This window comes from Sylvia atricapilla, chromosome 1 (assembly GCF_009819655.1).
Source record: "Sylvia atricapilla isolate bSylAtr1 chromosome 1, bSylAtr1.pri, whole genome shotgun sequence".
Taxonomy (NCBI): Eukaryota; Metazoa; Chordata; class Aves; order Passeriformes; family Sylviidae; genus Sylvia; species Sylvia atricapilla.
The window spans coordinates 3,681,624-3,699,935 of NC_089140.1; the positions used below are offsets into that span (position 1 = coordinate 3,681,624).

The 18,312-nt window shown below is 42.0% G+C and overlaps 1 protein-coding gene and 1 long non-coding RNA gene across 2 annotated transcripts in view; both read right to left on the reverse strand.

Annotated features, from left to right (window-relative positions):
* Positions 1-18,312, reverse strand: part of LOC136358081 (uncharacterized) — an 829,601-nt gene that overhangs the window by 202,127 nt on the left and 609,162 nt on the right. The gene's annotated exons all lie outside the window — the stretch shown is intronic.
* Positions 1-18,312, reverse strand: part of MINDY4 (MINDY lysine 48 deubiquitinase 4) — a 71,269-nt gene that overhangs the window by 45,841 nt on the left and 7,116 nt on the right. Inside the window, exons 5-8 of the mRNA XM_066313700.1 lie at positions 17,772-18,178; positions 2,967-3,025; positions 2,499-2,608; positions 1,407-1,523 (exon numbers count right to left, since the gene is read on the reverse strand). Coding sequence (XP_066169797.1) covers positions 1,407-1,523; positions 2,499-2,608; positions 2,967-3,025; positions 17,772-18,178 — 693 coding nt within the window. The remainder of the gene's footprint in view (positions 1-1,406; positions 1,524-2,498; positions 2,609-2,966; positions 3,026-17,771; positions 18,179-18,312) is intronic.

Genomic DNA, 18,312 nt, shown 5'->3' on the forward strand with positions numbered 1-18,312 from the left:
GGCCAGTGACCACCACTGCCAGGGCTCCTTTTGGAGTTTAAATTAAGATTTAATATCTCCTTTTTTCACTAGGCTTTGTAAGATAAGCAGCTTTCTTCTGAGATCACCAGCCTAATGAAATATTTAACTAGATGAGGTAAGTTAATTCAACATCTTAATGACATGTTTATTAGCCATTGTCCTCTCTTTGAGTAGAATGGTTTACTTCTCTCAGGCCAGATAAAAGAGGTTTTTTTTGCATCAGCACAGAGGATTAATGAGTGTTTTATACTGAGGAGCCCACAAGAATTTACTGAACTCCTCAGATCCCTGCTCCAGAGGGGAGAGACCTTGTGTGGACACCCCAGGAGCACACAGGGCTGGCACCAAAGCATCAGGCAGCTGGGGAGGATCCAATCTTCCAAGGGATCTGCTGGATTTTGGGGCAGCTCCACGACCCCATGGAACAAGGGTGAGCCTGTGAGACTGAGGTGAGCAACACAGAGCAGAGAGGGGAGAAGCACAGTCTGTGAGCCAGGTGCCCAGGCAGGGCTGAAAGGGACAGCTCAGAGAAATCACTGAATGCCCTGGATCAGAGAGCACCAAAAAATCCCTCTGGATTGGGCATGTGATGCCCAGGCTCCAAAAAATCCCTCTGGATTGGGCATGTGATGCCCAGGCTGGCCCTGAATCAGAGAGCATCAAAAATCCCTCTGGATTGGGCATATATTGTCCAGGCTGGCCCAAGTCAGTGGAGTTATCAGCTGTGGTCACCACAGGGACCTCCTGGACATCCCAGATCCATCCAGCTGCTGGATGTTGTCAGGAAGTTGATGAAAACCTCATTGCAGGGAAAAGTTGGGATCTTGTGGCTGATTTACAGGCCAGAATTACAGAAAGGTGACTGCAGCAGAGGTGAGCCCAGCAGCAGTGCCACTATCCCAGGGAGCCTGCAAGGTGTTGGCTCCTTTTATTTTAGGGATGAGCCTCATCACCTGACCCAAATATCTTCAGGAAGTAAAAATCTCCACGTGGTTTTCCAGGCTGCTACATCTCATTTTGAGTCAGATCAAGCTGCATCTTAAATTTGTTTGGTCCCACGTATCATTTTTCTCTTAAACTTCACCCTTGATTTATGCTCTTTTATTCTTTTATCACCACTAGCATTCAGCTGCAGTGGCTCCTCTTCCTCCCTGTGAATAATTCCCCACCACACACATATTTGCACACTTTCTGGCATTTTCCTCCATCAAGTCTCCTATCACAACCTGACAAGGTGACAACATCCACTGGTAATCAGAGTTTAAAAAAAGAGAAAAATCTTTAGAAAACTCTTTTTTTTTTTTTTTTGTCACTGCTGAAACACACAGCCTTTGTAAAATCAGGGTAAAAAGCAAAGATTATTGTTAGGAAGGGATCTGCAGTACCTTTTTCTGCACAATGCCGTATTTTAGCTGTGGGATATTGCTGAATGTAAAACTCTGGATTTTCCATTCTTCACTGAAGCAACAAAGACTAGAGCCAAACAGAAGATTTTTTAATTCCTATAAAAGAAATAAAGGTGGGGAAAAAAATCCCATTTCAAAAACAAATTTAAAACACAGTAATTTGTAGAAAAGAAAGGAGGAGTGTGGAAGGGTAATGACTAACTCTGTGCAACCACCCTCTTCTGTTTTATCCATACTGCAAATAGCAACACCCCAATGAAAAGGAGCAATATTTTCCTTTTCCTGCCATATTCCTTCCACTCATAATGCTGGGAGCTGCTCAGCACTGGAAAATATTTATGTCTAATGTCTGGGGCACAGTTTCCCATGAAAGCATCCCAGAACATTGCCTGAAATTTAACAACTGGAAGAGCAACCAAGGGTGACATGAGGGAGAAAAGGGCCCTGTAGGAGATAAGTGTTAATTAAATGATTTCTGTATTTCAGGTGGCACAAATCCAGACTTTGGCCCTGAACAACTGCAGACCACAACCTTCCAGCAACAGGAACACTGAATAAATTGAATTCATGCTAAAGCAGGGCTCAGGAAATAAAAGAATACTCAGGGCTGGTACAGTTACTCCAAACTCTTTGAGCTAAAAATTAAATTGGAAGACACCCTCGTTATTTGCTCTGGGTTTTTTCCTCCTCTGTCTGAATGGGAAGGAAAAGTATTTATATAGAATTTCATCTCTGCTCAAAATAGGGGTGATAAGCAAGGCAGAAACAGTGACAGGGGAATAATAAACCACTGTCAGCTGAGAATAAGCACATGAATAACTGACTAGAGGCATTAGGGAAATAATACAGGCTTAATTAATTAAAGCTACTACCTGTGCTTCAAGTGATGAGGCATGAGGGTGTTTTTCTGAATTTAGGCATCCCTGAATTACTTTGTCACCTGGACAAGGAATATACTCAGGAATACAGCACATGGTCAAAAGTACAACACAGAGCAACCCACTGCAGCTTCAGCTAAGGAAACTCAAATAACCTCACAAATCTATTCATATTTACCCCAATTAGCCTTACTTTTGCAAGAGAAATATCAATTGCCTTTGACACTATTTGAAGCATATAGAGTGTTGAAAGGTCTGGAGTCTTATTGACTTCTCCAGTTGTCTCTTCATCCTCAACATCAACTGAAAGAAAGAAAGAAGAAAAAAAAAAAATCAAGTGTTGGATGGAGAGAATTGTTTTCCCCAGCACACTCAGTGCTAGGGGGTCATCAACATGAAAATTAACACTTATTGTCTTTATAAAAAGGAAAATACAATTTCAGCCAGATAAAAATACACGAGCCAGCCTTTGTTTGATTATTTCCTAATGATTTCTTTGCCTTATCTAAAAGTTTATACCAAATGCAATGGCTCTAAATCAACTCTGAGTTCCAAAAGAAGCCACTCCTATGTATTTATTTATGTATTTATTTGGCCACAGCTGCTCTGAACAATAAAAAGATTGTTTGGCAAAGCCAAACTGAAACTTGATGTAACTTACCCAATTCCAGGACTTCTTTCATCTGGTCTTCTTTACAGCCAGTGGATGTTGGAGATTTCCTGCATGAAAATTAATCAAGAAATTAAGGATAAAATTTTCATTTTAAATGAGAAAAGTTTGTTTGAATGCACAATAAGAAATAGGGAGCATTCCCACCCAAGGATATAACTTTTACCTGTGTGTGGGCATATATACACACAAATATATTTCTATTTCTATTTCCATTTCTATAAATATAAATATAAATAAATATAAATATGGTCTAAGAAATAAATGGTCTTAGAGAAAAGCCTTTTTCAGTGGAAGAAAGCTGCACTCCAGGAATTCACCAGGAAAATCAGCCAGAACAGAGATGTTTCAGTCCTGTTCCAGCATCAATCTCATTTCATTTAAAAAATAAAATAAAATAAAATAAAATAAAATTTATATCCCTGACAGGAATCAGGATAAGAATCAAATTACTCATTAAACTACTGGAAATATCCAAATAATAGAAGTGAGAATAGGTCTTAGGCTGGCTCCTTTACCAGGGTATTACTTTAATCCACTAAGAGGGATCAGTTGTTCAACTCCTCTGGTGATTAAATTGTGTATGACACAATTAAAAGGTTAAAATTCATATGAATAACCACTAAAAGGACTCAGCATTTAAATTTAGCTGTGAAGTCAGAGCTGAAATAAAACGTTAGATTTTTGGAGACTAGATGGGTTTTATTCTTCCTGTTGAAATCCCACCAAAACCAATTCAGAATCAAGGAAAAGTTTTGAATAACTATTTCTAAAAACACTAAAAATGGACCTTTTTTTTCTTTTCTTTTTCCTTTTTTTCCAAAAAAGCAATACTGTATCGTTGACTTTTGCTTTGGGAAAAAAAGGTTTTGCACTGACAATCCTTTCAAAAATAGTATGGAACAGTTTCCTCAGCAACATTCTTTGTAGGCACGATGCTACAGCAACAACTGCTGTCATGTCACATACTTTCCATGAGCTTAATTTCCTTTTCAGAGTATGAAATAATAAAACCAGAACACAGCCATATCACACTCAGGACTTGCCCAGCTTGAAGGCATTTTGGCAGCTTTCTCACAGATAGTATTTGGTACTATAAGAACAGTAACACTTCTCTTTTTTTTAGCTATAAATAAGTTAAAGGGCTGAGGCAGTGAAATGTGGGTGGCCCTGATTCAGGCCAGACAGAATGGAAATGAATCACCCACATTCTAGGAACTGCAGGTAAAAATAAATGGGAGGCCCAGCAGGTCAATAAAAATAAGAGGGCTGAGAGCAAATTTGTGTTGTGGCACAGGCAGCACTGAGCTCCCACTGAATATTACTGTATTTTTATGTGATAAAAGAATTTAATAGAGCTGATTGTGGTATATTTTACAGCACAGACAGATCTCCCCTTGCTATTTCCTAACATGAATTTTCAGCTGAGATTCCCTTCCCAAAGCTACTTGCTACTATTTTCCTCTCTCCTGGTCAAGGAGAGGGTCCTAATAACAATAAATTTACCAATAAACCCCTTTTCAGCCGACTCATGTCACTCAAGTATAACCAAACCCCACGTTTTTGTTTTGCCTGAGATTGCACACTATTCTCCCTTCTTTTCTAGTGTTCCTTCTCAGTCAATCCATTTCTATCTAATTTTGCAGGAGTTTTTAACCCCATCCAAGGCCAGGCTGGACAGGGCTTGCAGCAACCAGGTCTAGTGGGAGGTGACCCTGCCCATGGCAGGGAGGTGGAACTAAATGATCTTTAAGGTCCTTTCCAACAAAACCATTCTGTGATCTTGTGATTCTGAGATTCTGAGATTCTGAGATTCTGAGATTCTGTGATTCTGACGCTTCATGCAGCACGACATTTTCCATTTATAAATGAAAACACAAATCACCCATGGTACAACTCACATACAGCTCACCTGGCACCAGTTTTTGGAAGTGTTAATTCTCTCTGCAAAGTCTAAAAGATGTTGGTCCTACCCCCACTGCAGGAAGAACCAAGCCTGGGATGCAAAGTGCTCTGAATGCTCAAGGCTGAGAATTCCCATCAAGCTGAGGAAAGTGTTGACATCCAAGATTAATGTTGGGTGTTTTCTGCTTAAGTGGGGTTTTTTTGCAGGTGGAGGTTCCTCCTCCTTGAGGGGAACTTGTGTTTCTCAAACCAGCCAGGACATTTATTGCAATTTCCATTTCAGCAGAGGGCTGCTGTTCCAGGAAAATTTATTGTAGGTGTAAAACCATTTGGTTGGAACACTTAGGGAAAGGGGGAAGTCATCCATCACGGCAGGAAAACGGGGCAGGAAGAAAATATGCTTCATTCTAAACATACTATACAGTACTTTCTCTAAATATTTGAACATTCCTCTCTGGCCCCTGAGCATTGTAGGCAAATGGATTTCCAGAGGAGAGCTGAACTCGCAGAGAGGGAGCTCCTTGGCACAATAATGGATGTGCATTCCACCATTTCCTATTTACACCAACACTCACACGAGGTCAAACAAACAAAGGGGCTTAAAAAATTAAACATCAGTGGCTTTAAGGTGACTGTGGTGGTAAAACCCATTTTCATTGCCAGATTACAGCAGCTTTTCTACTGGATGCAGAATAGGCAGAAATATCCAGTATTCTTGGAATGAGTAAAATCTGCAGAGTAGGTAATTAAAAAATAACCTCTATTGCTGTTTGCAAATGGGTCAAAAAGGCCATTCTATATGGAGCAGCTTGTCACTGCTTTGGGACATAATTATAAAACCAGAATTATTACAAGCAATTGTAAAGATGCAAAGGACATGATCACAGTCAATGCCAGGCAAAGTTTTTCTACAGGAAAAAGGTCTTGACCTGAGGATTTAATATAAATTCTATCACATTGACAAGTCTGGTTGACAAAGGTAACAGAGGCTCATACACTAAATTTCCCCAAATTTCCTTTTTAGTGAAGACCTGCATCTGATTTGATTTGAACATTTGCAACATGAAAAACTAACTGGTGAAGAGATGACAGAGATTTGCGAACAGAGACAGATATAAAACAGATGAGAAACTTGGCACTGAAAGTGTCATTTCCAATAGAAGTGGTCACTTCTGATAGAAATAAGATTCCCTCACACATGAATCTGCATTTATCCTGCTGAATTTTACTAAATGTGACAATGTGAAATTTTAGTTGAGAAGGTTTGAACATAAAACAAGAATTACTATAATCACAGGTTGAGCTGCAAGATGGTTTGAAGTTCTTCATAAACTGGGCTCACCTGAACACAAAGCTCATCCACAGGCTATGAATGAATATTTATGTTCAGCCACAGAATCAGAATGATAATAAAAATGGAGCTGGTTTGTTCCTACTAATCTCCACCAGGGATTTTGGAGTATGGCATCCTCCCACTGGAATTTCCAAGGAGCTCAGTACCAACTGTGTGAACTCACCATTGTGTTCAGCAGCTCTAAACTGCCGTCAGCAAAATAAACAAAAATCAGGATTTTTTTTTTTTTTTTAAAAAGGAGATAAAATTCCATTCAATAAAAATGCACAGCACCCACAAGACCCTACATAAAGCACAGAAAAGGGTTCCAAGAGTTTGATATTCAATCGATTCACTTCAGTGGAGATGAATCCAACCCTCTGCTCTGTTGACCATCCATAAAGTGCCCACTGTGTCTGGTTTGGGCCGTTTAATTTTTAAGGATGTGGAATATTTGTGGTCTTCCATTTCCTGTCAGAAACCTCAGATTTCCAACAGTCCAATCCACTGTAACCTGACAGGTATCAGCAATATAAATGATCTTCCTGAAAACGAGTATCAACTGGTAAATCGGGAGATAAAAGCTTACACTGAGGACGGGGTATTCTCTTATCTCATCTTGTTATAAAAACAAGGTGAATTCAAACAACAGGTTCCTGGTGAGCCCACAGAGATTTTACCTCCTGGTAAATTAATCTGAGGGATAAATAGGGGTAAAAAAGGTTCCTTGTGCTACCTGCACACAACTGATTTATTTTTTTTTTTTTTTAAGGAGCAAGTAATTCCAGAGAGTCATGGAATAGTTTGAGTTGGGAGACACGTCAGTGATCCTCTGAGGCAAATTCTCAACTGATTGACTGCATTTCAGGCAAGAGGCTGGGCCTCTCCAGATTAACCTCCTTTCCAAAAATAAAGAAATGATACAGAAGCCATTTGTCATTTCCAGTAATTGCAAAGTGCCTCTTCCTATGGAGTGCTGGAAAAATACTAAAAGGGCAAATGGCAGCCCCACAGATGTTGGGCTCTGCTGCCATAAATCCATTGGCACCACACAAAAGTCACAATAGTTTACAACTCTTATTTTAGGCCCCTTTTTCCGGTCCAAGCATTATTTTATAAAAGGTGTTACGCAACTCCAGGGCACTGGAAGGTTTTCACCCCTGATTTGGCAGCCACACTCTCTCTTTTCATCCACGGGGCCAGTCTAATCCATGTTCCCCAGGGATGAGCTCGTTTTGTTGGACAGACATTCCTCTGCTGCCAGTTGGATGAGTCAAATCCAGACTCACTCCCTGGAGGAAGGGATCAGAACCTCTCCAGGAGGGTTTGGTTCCTCTCCCCAGGAAGGTGTGGCTGCAGTGTTCTCACCGTGTTTCCTGCCTCCAAACCCACCCCAGAGCACGGGGGGGAAGCTGGAGATGATGCAAAGGGTGGCTGAAGGACAACCAGAGATCCCAGACAAAGGCAGAAGGAAATGTGCCAACGTAATTCACCCCTGGGCTGCTCCAGCACTGTTCTTACCGTGTTTCCTCCAAAATCCAAAAATTTTGCCTCCAAAGCACTGGAGATGATGCAAAGCGTGGCTTGAAGGACAAGGCAGAGATCCCAGACAAAGGTGGAAGGAAATGTGCCAATGTAATTTATTCCTGGGCTGCTCCAGCCCCGTGTTCCTTTCCGCTCCTTCGTCAGGAACTCTGACTCAACTCCTACTTTCTAGAAATGCCACCCCTGGCCCAATTGCATCCTCTTCCTCTCACAGTGGGAAAAAGTGAGCTGATTCCTCAGGCGTTGCTCACACGCACACTGAGGATCCTGGAATAATCTGGGGCTTTCTGGCTGCTTTTAAATGAGATCAGGTCCAAAACAACACAGCCCTTATGGGCGCTCAGCCCTGGTTCCACAGAACTGGCCATCCATGTGGTGAGGACTTTTAGGAACTGCTCAGCACCTCCCAGGCTCAAAACTTTAGTACTCACCAAATTGTCTTTTATTTCCATAGGTATTATCTTAGACAAAGCCATCCCATCCCACACACTGATTTTGTGTTTTAACACTGAAATGTTGCAGCCCACCAGGCAAAAAATACAGAATACTCCTAGAAAACCTACTTTTACAGCAAAATGCACAGTAGGGAAAGGCTGAAGCCAAGCAAAACTACAAGGTAACTAATATACATTACCCAACTTTGCTGGAACTATTTCTCCTTTCAGTTGGAAATTCAATTTTATTTTTAAAAAAAATAGCAATCAAACTGTGAACGTTAATTAGTATTCCTTAAGAAATGAGATATTCACATATTAACCTTCAACAGGTATTGAATTCTCCTGTTTCACTGTGCTGAGAAATTATCAGTGCAGTCCAGAAACCTCTTGGGGTGGTTGTGCTCTGCTTTGCTGCTTGCACTGACTGAGGGAACAGCAAATCCTGCTCAGAAACTCATGGCCAATGTTCTCTGCCAATGTCCTCACACAGATCAGCCCAGATTGTGGCTGGGGATGATGCAGGATAAAAAAGATAGGAGAGGATCTTCACAGTTTTAGGCACTCAACCATCTATAACTGACAGCTATTGGCTCGGTCCTCACATGGAAAATAAGCTTTTTTATTCCTGTTAAGAACAGAGAGCATGAATATCAATCCTTTAAGGACCATAACGCTTTCAAATAATATTCTGAAAGCATTATGGTCCTTAAAATATTTATACAATAATATTTTGAGAGTGTCAGATACCTAAAAGAATAAAAAACCAAAACAACTAAACAACCCTGAGTATATTTTTAAAGGATTTAAGGGATTTCTTTAAAGATCTGTATTTTTTTCCTCTAGGGATTTCTTATTTTTTTGGAACATATGACTGAGAAAAAGCAGAATTTCCACTAACACAATGGGTTCATCTATACTGTGATTTTACAATGCGGAGGACCAGGCCAGGAGAGGAAGGTGGCAGTTCTTGCCCTGTTATCTGAGAGTCACAGTGTGACAATGTTAGAGACACCCCTAAATACATGGAAGAACTATAAAAAAAATATTTTTTTATATAAATCAAAAATACTGATTTCACAAATCAGTAAAACCTAATAGAAAAACAACAGCAAAAGTTCAGAGCAGGAAAGATAAAAAAAAATTAGCAGACAGTACAAACTTCAGATAAAAAAATGCCTAAAGGATCATGAAAAATATTTAGAGTATTTTAACAGAGGTGACTATAGCAAGGAAAAGGAACACCATCAAAAAATCAACTTCAGCTATGGATAACAGGACAAAAAATAGCAAATGGAAGATGAATACAATAAAAAAAATCCTTACAACAAAAACTGCCAGAAAGTGGAGTATATTCTCAGGGGAGAGGTGTCACTTGAGTCATTTAAGACTGGACTACACAAAACCTGGAAAAAGTATCACAGCAAATATAAATATAAATATATATATAGCAGTGATTAATCTGCCATAGAAAGAAATGACCCTCAAAGTTCTTTTCCATCCACAATTTCTAAGATTCTATGAAATATGAGTAATGTTCCACTCGGTGGCTATGGCAATTCCCTAACCCAGCCCTGTTGGTGTCAGAATGCAGGGCACTGCTAGAAAAAGGCTTCCTACCAAACAACGAGGGATATTTTGGGAATGGGAAGCACTAAGCAGTGCCCAGCTGTGGGGAACTCAGCAGACAGACTGTGGCAGGAGGAGAAAGCCTGGTTCTGAGCTCATTGGCACTTTCCTGGTGGTGGAGCCAAAGTGCATGGGAGAGGCTCAGCTTTGGGTTGGAAAAGGCACCTGAATCCCATTTCCACAGCCACAAACCAGTCCCTGGTGCCTGGAATACCCCTGAACTGATGCCTTGGGAAGGCTGAGCTGGAACAGAGACTGGACAGAGCTGGAGAACAAAGCAGATATTTATTAAAGGGCCTTTAAGGATACATCTTGGGCAGGACAAGAGCCTGGCCAGGGCTACACCCAAGGTGGACCCAAAATGGTCAAAAAATGGATCCAAAATGGTCACAAAGTGGTCACAAAATGGACAAATGGTCACCAGGTCTCACACTTTGATCAGTTTGGGTCCATTTGCACCTTGGGGTTGAATTGTCCAGCTCCAGCTGCAGCTGATGCAGTCCCATCCTTCTTGTTCTCTCCCTTCAGCCACCGTTGTTGGTGCTTTGGGGCCTGAAAACTTGTCCCAGGTGTCCTTGGTGTGCAGCAGGACAAGGATTTGTTTTGTGCCCCTGCTGTGTGCAGAGAGCTGAGTGACACTGACTGTGAGCTCAGAGCTGCCCCCCTAGGCACCACAGAACATGGAATACATGGAAATAAAACTTCAGGCATCACTGCACTGGCAGAGTGGCGGCAGCAGAGCAGCAGCACAGCCAGAACTGGTGGCCAGGCACAGGGGATCAGGCAGGAGCAATCAGGGCTGGGTAATTCAGGGGGTTGTTGACAATGGAAGGATGAGTGCAGAATCAATTATCCTCCCTGCTCCTGGAACTGCACACATCCCTGCCTCTGGACAATGGGATTCACTGCTGCATCCCTCTGCTCGCTAATGGCAGCAGGAAATTTTTGCTCTGGCGTCACAATAATCCCAATTCTCTGTGCCTTTCTGATTCTGAGCCATTCTCTTGGAGTTCCTAAGAAATATCCTTAACTTCAGGTCCTGATTGCAAAGTCCTTTTGTTCCCTTGGTCCAGTTTTACCTTTTTTTTATTTTTCTGATTTCAGTGCTCTGATTCTAGTTCTATGCTGTTTTTCTTGGAACTGGGAGAGGGAAGTTGACTTGCTTTATATGTAAAAACCAGAATTTCAAGCATCACATGCTCTTCTCTGTAACTACCAGAAACGAAACGGAGCTGTACAGACCAAATCTGCCCATTTAACTCAGCAAAAGGTGGTTCCATCTCACTGCAGAACTGCCAGCTCTGATTTACTCACCCAAAAATTACTTATTCAGCTGACAACTGGAGGGTTTCCATAGTACCACCACACTTTGCACTGATAGGAAAATGAGGAAAGCACTTCAGGGGCTGCAGGAGAAACAATCCCAGCATGTCTCAAGACAAAAAAACTGTTTCTCAACTGTCCTGAAGTGGGTTTTTCTTGCCTTTCCCCAATTTTGTTTGCTCTAGCAGTGAAACGGGGAAATCTTGACCTTCTAACCCCAAGTAACCTTCCCAAAAAAGCCATTATTCATCGTTGCTTTTTTTCCAGAAAAGCAATAGAAAGTCTTTAATGTAAGAACAGTCATCAACTTCGACACCCATTTATTTTTTTTTTACGATTTCTAAAGATCACGAATTCCATTCCACTCACTCCTTATCCTGTGTGCTGAGGTTAATGATCAATATTCCCCTCCAGAAGGGGATTCAGCACCAAGGAGAATCACAGGATGATTCGGAGGTCACCTGGCCCAGCCCTACCTCAACCTCAAGATATTAAAGGAAGCAGAGAACCTTTCCTTGCTGCCATCCAAGGCTCTACCCAGGATAAAAGACTCAGGAAAGTCTTTTATTCATTTGCTCCCTGTGACCTGAGTTATGTTCCCTCAACATCATCTCTCCCAAGTTCCTACCAATCTCAAGAAACCACAGATACAGCAATTTTTCGGTGAAATCTTGGATCAGACACTTGGACTGGGTACTTTTAGATTTAGGGGTTTATTCCCTTCAAAATCTCTTAAAAAAAAAACCAACCAAGTAATGAAAAATCGACATTTTACTTGGCCTTGCACACAACTGAGAGGAACAGGGACTCAACAAAAAAATGAGAAATACTCCTTTGAAGATGAACAATGACACAACAGCATCAAAATGACCTGAAAGGGGTTCCAAATCCTCCACTGAGGTGGCACTGAGACACAAATATAATTTTTAATTTGTTAAGTTAAATAAAATGGCTGTGAAGGAACATGGAGGAATTACTGACATATTTCTGTATAGATGTGTGTGCACTGCTTGTACAACATTACCACATCCCAACATTAAAAGCTTGGCTCCAAATAAGATGGAGACTCCCTTTTTTCCAAGGAATCACATGGAAAAGACAAGGGGCCATGGGTACAAATGACTCCTGGGGACATTCCAATTGGACACAAGAGGAAAACTTCTCAAGGGAACAATCAGCCATTGGAACCCCAGGGAAAAGTGCTGAATTCCCAAACCTTGAGCAGTTTAAGATTTGGCTGGGCAGGCTGCTGGGTCACCTTGTCCACACTGTGTTTTTGCCAAGGAAGGTTGGACCAGGTGATCCTTGAGGTCCCTTCCTACCTGGTGTTGTGGGATTCTGTGAACTGAGAAATTAAACTGGTTGCTGTCTGCTTACAGCTGAGGATAAATGAAGATTTGCTGCCACCTATACGTTGCTTTTCTCATGGATTGATTAAAAATAAAAATTTAAAAGAAAAAACACTCACCTGTAGAATCTCTGTAGTTATGCTAACTCTACAACATGTTCTATTTTTTTAATGAAATGACCCTTCAAGACTTGGCAAAAAATACAATCATGACAATAAAGAACCATCACTGACCCCTGTAATTGCTTTCCTTAAAAGGTGTGAGTCAAAATGCAGTGCATCTGCATTTCCCTAGGATATTTTGATGGCCAAGTATTCTTTTAAAGCTTGGCAGTAGTTTTACTTCCAATTTTTTTTTCATATGTTTGCACAGGATGCCTTCAGCTTGGATGCTGTAACAGCACATTTGGCATGGGAGAAAAGAGAATCAAAAAGTAAAGCAGAAAGGAAAAATAAGATTTATCTTCAGTTTCCTATGGGAAACAAAACCAGAATTACAGATGCTGTGAATGAACCAGCTGTGGTTAACCCTACAGAGGTTTGCTGCTGCTCATCTAAATACTTAGATTAGCATTTATCTCAGGGAACAGCTGTAGGATCCAGAGAAATGCCCACTCCCACACTGTAATTTTTCATTCCTTAAAATGCTCAATCACTTTGGCCAACACCTTCAGGGCTCCCAAACACTGCAGGATCTGGCTAAAGGGAAATAAAAGTCTTGAAAGAGCCAGGCTGTATATAGTGGGTGTTTATTTTTATTTGGAATCTCTACTCCTTTGATGCCAGAAGTTTTAGCTTTCATGTTTTTCAGACTCTGTGTTACCTCGGTGTGTAGCTCTGAGCCTCGTTAAATGCAGATGGACAAAACAAATCCTTGTCCTGCTGCACACCAAGGACACCTGGGACAAGTTTTCAGGCCCCAAAGCACCAACAACGGTGGCTGAAGGGAGAGAACAAGAAGGATGGGACTGCATCAGCTGCAGCTGGAACTGGACAATTCAACCCCAAGGTGCAAATGGACCCAAACTGATCAAAGTGTGAGACCTCATGACCTGCCAGCCATTTTTGTGACCGTTTTGGGTCCACCTTGGGTGTAGCCCTGGCCAGGCTCTTGTCCTGCCCAAGGTGTATTAAAGGTCTTTCAATAAATATCTATTTTATTCTCCAGCTCTGTCCAATCTCTGTTTCAGGTCATCCTTCCTAAGACATCACATCCCACAGGACTCCAGGAGTCTCAGGAGCCCCTCTGGATCCTCTGGGTGCTGCCAGGAGCTCAGAGCTCAGCACAGATTCCAACACTCAGCTGCTGCAGCTCACACTGCAATGAGCCCGTGCTGCTCTGCCAAGAGGCTCTGCTGAGGAAAGGGCTCCCTCTCCTGCTCCTGCTGAGACCAAACCAGCTCTCTGAGGGACAGGAATTGTTTCCAATCCCTGTTTCCAATCCCTGTCTACAGGGATGGAGCACAGACAGGATGGCAGCACATTGCCCAGGGTGTCACCCCTCTTCCAGCCCAGCTTCTCCTCTTCAGCCCTTGCTGCCAAAGGTTGGGAAGTGTCAGCATGTCCAAATACATCTGAGTGAAGCACGAAATTACAGAGTGGTTCAGCTCGGAAAAGATCTCCTGGATCATCAAGTCCAAACAGTAAATCAGCACTGCCACATTCACCACCAAAGCCTGTCCCCAGGTGTCACATCCAAGTGTCAAACCCCATCCCCAAGTGGCACATGCACAGCTTCTGAGCACTTCCAGGGCTGGTGACTCTATCACTGCCCTGGGCAGCCTGTGCCAATGCCTGACCATCATTTCAGTGAAGAAATTTTCCCTAATATCCAAAATAAACCTCCCCTGGTCCAGCCTGAGGCTGCCCCCTTTCCTCCTGTCCCTGCTCCCTGGGAGCAGAGCCTGACCCCTTCTGTCATGACAGGTAAAAGAATTATAAAAAAAGGCCTCATAAAATCAGGCCTGCTCTGCTCAAACTCAGCCTGTCACTTCTTCTAAGTAATTTGTAAGTTCCCATGCAAAAACAATCTTGGTATGAAAACTCATTAGCATAACAATATTCTTGGGTTGAAAAAGAAATGCTCCTGCAACAACAAGGGATTTGTCCCATGAGAATCAGTAAAGAATATACATAAATAATCCCAGAATAGAGAGATTTGATAGACAAGTAAAATACCTTTTACTAACCAATAGAGTAATTGGCAAGAAAACTATTAACCAATTAAAAGTTGCACATGAGGTCTGTGAAAACTGTGTAAAATAAGTCATGTGAATGAAGAATGGGCTCTTTCCAGCATTATAATAATGGAGTCTCAGCTCCCCCAAGCTGTCCCCTCCTGTCAGGGAGCTGTGCAGAGCCACAAGGTCCCCCCTGAGCCTCCTTTTCTCCAGGCTGAGCCCCTTTCCCAGCTCCCTCAGCTGCTCCTGGTGCTCCAGAGCCTTCCCCAGCCCTGTTCCCTTCTCTGGACTCACTCCAGCCCCTCAATGTCTTTTTTGTCATGAGGGGCCCAAAAGTGACTCCAGGACTGGAGTGACAGGGGACAATCCCTGCCCTGGTGCTGCTGTCACACTGTTGCTGACCCAGGGGCCATTGGCCACACTCTGGCTCACGTTCAGCCCCTGTCACCAGCATCCCCAGGTGCTGCTTTCATTTTTAGCCTTCTGATATATATTTCAGAATATATATATATTACTGTTTACATATTTCTATTAAAGATTCTCATGCACTTACCATAAATGAAGTAGATTGTTTTCATTCCTGTCTGTGATAGACTTCTGAACTGACCACTGGGGTCAGACAAGTATCTCTGCTGTCCTCCAATCCTTGACCAAACCCCAAATCCTGTTTAAACCCCAAATCATAATAAACTTCCCTTCTTTTCCTCACTTGAACCTGACAGGTGAGTGTGGCTCTTTCATGTCCTGAACAGAGACATCCAGGTGTTGGGGTATGAATCCCCCTGGGCCAAACCCACACAGGAGTGCCCAGAAATGTGAGGACTGAATTAAAACCTTCCGAAAAACTGAGATACGTGAATCCACACAGACACGAGGTAGAAATGCAAGTTTAGCTTTGAACAGAGATTGGAGTAGCTAGTAAGAAAAGGACCCAAAACCTAGTTCAAAACTCAGCAGCTTTGCATTTTGCAAAGACAGAGAAACTCGAGACATAATGAAAATAATGCAGCCTTGGTGTCATAAATGTTTAGAGTTTATAACATTGATAAAACATTCTTAGATAAAACAGATGGAGCTATACGTGTAGAATTTGTGTAAGAATTACAAATATTGTAGCACATCAATCTTAGCTTAGGATAGGCCCAGTAAGGCAGTACTGGACTCGTGTTTCTACCTGATTGGCCAAAAATAGAATAAAATGCACTGCTTTGAGAATGCACACACACACTGAAACTCGAGAAAAAACACAAATGCTGCTGTTGTTGCTCAAGTGCTGAGGGCACACAGACTGTGGCTGCTTTGACATTACCACTTCTGCTGGGGGCACAAACTGTGATAACTCTGCCCTCATGAGGCTGATTCAGCCATGCAGTAAAGGACTTTGTTGGGGAAAATGAATCAGGGAAACTTTATAAATATGATTGCTTAGCAAAAGATTCTGAAAATACGAAACCTATAAGTGAAGTAGAAATGAAAGCTGACTTTGAGTTGTAGGATACCAAGTCTTACTATAGAACCTGAAAACAACAGTCTAGCTGGCTGAAGGAGAATTCCCTTTTAATTGAACAATACCTTTCTGCTGGCTGAGGGATCCAAAGGTCAATGCAGCAAACCAGAGAAGTCTAAAGAGTAGTTTTTAGAGTTTAAAATATAACACAGTGTGGTAATGTAGTAGTTCTTACAGGCTGTATGGAGATTCTATAGGATTTTGTGTCTTGTGTTGGTTGGTCACTGTAAATTAGAATATTGATCACAAAAGGAGATATAATGGATTGTAACAAAGACCTCTTGCTCTTACTTCTCCTCTGAACTCCTCTCTTACCCTTCCTCTTCCCTCCACTCTTGCTCTCTCTTGCTCTCTTCCCCCTGCCCTTTGCTCTCTCGCTCCCTTCTCTCTCAGCTCTCACTCTCCTGTTCTCTCTCCCTCTCTCTTTGGGAATTCCCTCCAGCTCAGGCTGGTGGCTGAAGGCAAGGCCCTTTTACTCTTGCAATAAACCCACATGTTCTAGAATATCTCAGGTCTGCAGAATTCCTTGTCCCAGCCGTCCATGGATTCACCTACAGGACTTTGCTTTTACAACTCCCCACTGCCACAGTCTTCAATGAAGACACAGTGAAAACTGGACTTTCCCACTGGGCATCTTCTCCCCAAGCCTGTGGGACTGGTTGGGATTGTTGTGACCCCCTTGTAGGACCCAGCCATTAACAAGTGAGGTTAGTATCTGACTTTTTAATGGGTTTTTTTTTTGCAGCAGCCTTTCCAGGGAATTCCATGCATGCCTGTGAGGCTCATCCATAATGAACTACACATTCATTGATTATCCAAATTCAGGGATACACTCGATATTCTCAGCTTTGCTGGGGAGCTGCCAAAGGCCACTGAAGGTCTCTTCTCTACCTCAACTAATGCTGAATGTGAGGTCAAAAATCATCCTGAGAGATGATTTGCCCATGAAATCAAGAAATTTGCTCATGAACTCAAGAAAGGATGAAGTGCTGGGGCAGCACTACCTCACAGGCACAGTCAAGATTTATGACACCAGAGTTTTAAGACTTTAGACTGTGATACTTTAGCCTATTACACATTAATTTTTTGCAAATTAAATGAGCCAACACGCTGTGGAATGCTGGCAGCTCTTTTAAATTTTAATTTTTGGTTCCAGATAGGAAGCAAGTGCCACTCCTGGCTCATCTGTAGCTCCAGCAGATCCCCAGTCAGATAATTCCCCAAAGAGCCCCTAACTTATAAATGTGGAGAGACTTCATGTCTAATTGCTTCCCTCTTAAGAGGAAATACCACATATGGTATTTCAGTAAGCAATTAAACTGGAAAACAAAATAGCAATAATAATAATTTTAAGAAATCTGGCTGCAGTTTTAGTGCATAAATAAAAAAAAATGCCATGCCTCTCACTCTTAAATTTTACCCAGAAAAAAGAATTAAAAAACATCAGTTAAAATGGTAAGAGAGAGAAAAGCCAAAAATATGTATTTGGAGCTTTCAGAGGGAGACACTTCTAAAACTTTTATATCATAAAACAGTGCAGAACAATAAAAAAAACCTCTGTTTTAGCATAATATTCCCAGAAATGCTCTCACCTGTGGCCTGACAACCGACTGTCAGTTTTCTTGAGGGACCTTTCCTTCTTTTCTCTCCCAGCCCCTGAATGTCTGTGATGGGCACTCACTTTAAGGCTTTTTTCACTGCTGTCTGCACCAGAGCTTGGAAGAGGTTTTCTTTCTTCTGTCTTGGCCCTCTCTCTGTCAGACAGCAGCCTGGAAAAAAAGTCATCTGGATCTTTGGGGCTGCTCCTTGGCTTTTCAGAGGCAGAACTGGTGTGTGAGCTGAGCACAGCCTTTGATGCAAATTCCACGTTGGATTTGGTTGGAGATGCTTTGCTCTCCTGCAGATCAGTGTCAGGCTCCTCCTGCTCTTCACCCCTGGGCTGGGCTGTGCTGCAGCTGATGCTCGTGGAATGTCTGGAAAGCCTCCTTTTTTGGGGATCCTGGAAATAAGTGCCATATAAGACACAGGTTCAGATTTTTCCCATCTTTAAATGAACACACAAAAAGCAAAGGGAAGCTCCAGCACTGATTTCTGAGCTAATCTATTCATTTACTTTTAGGAAACAGCTTATAA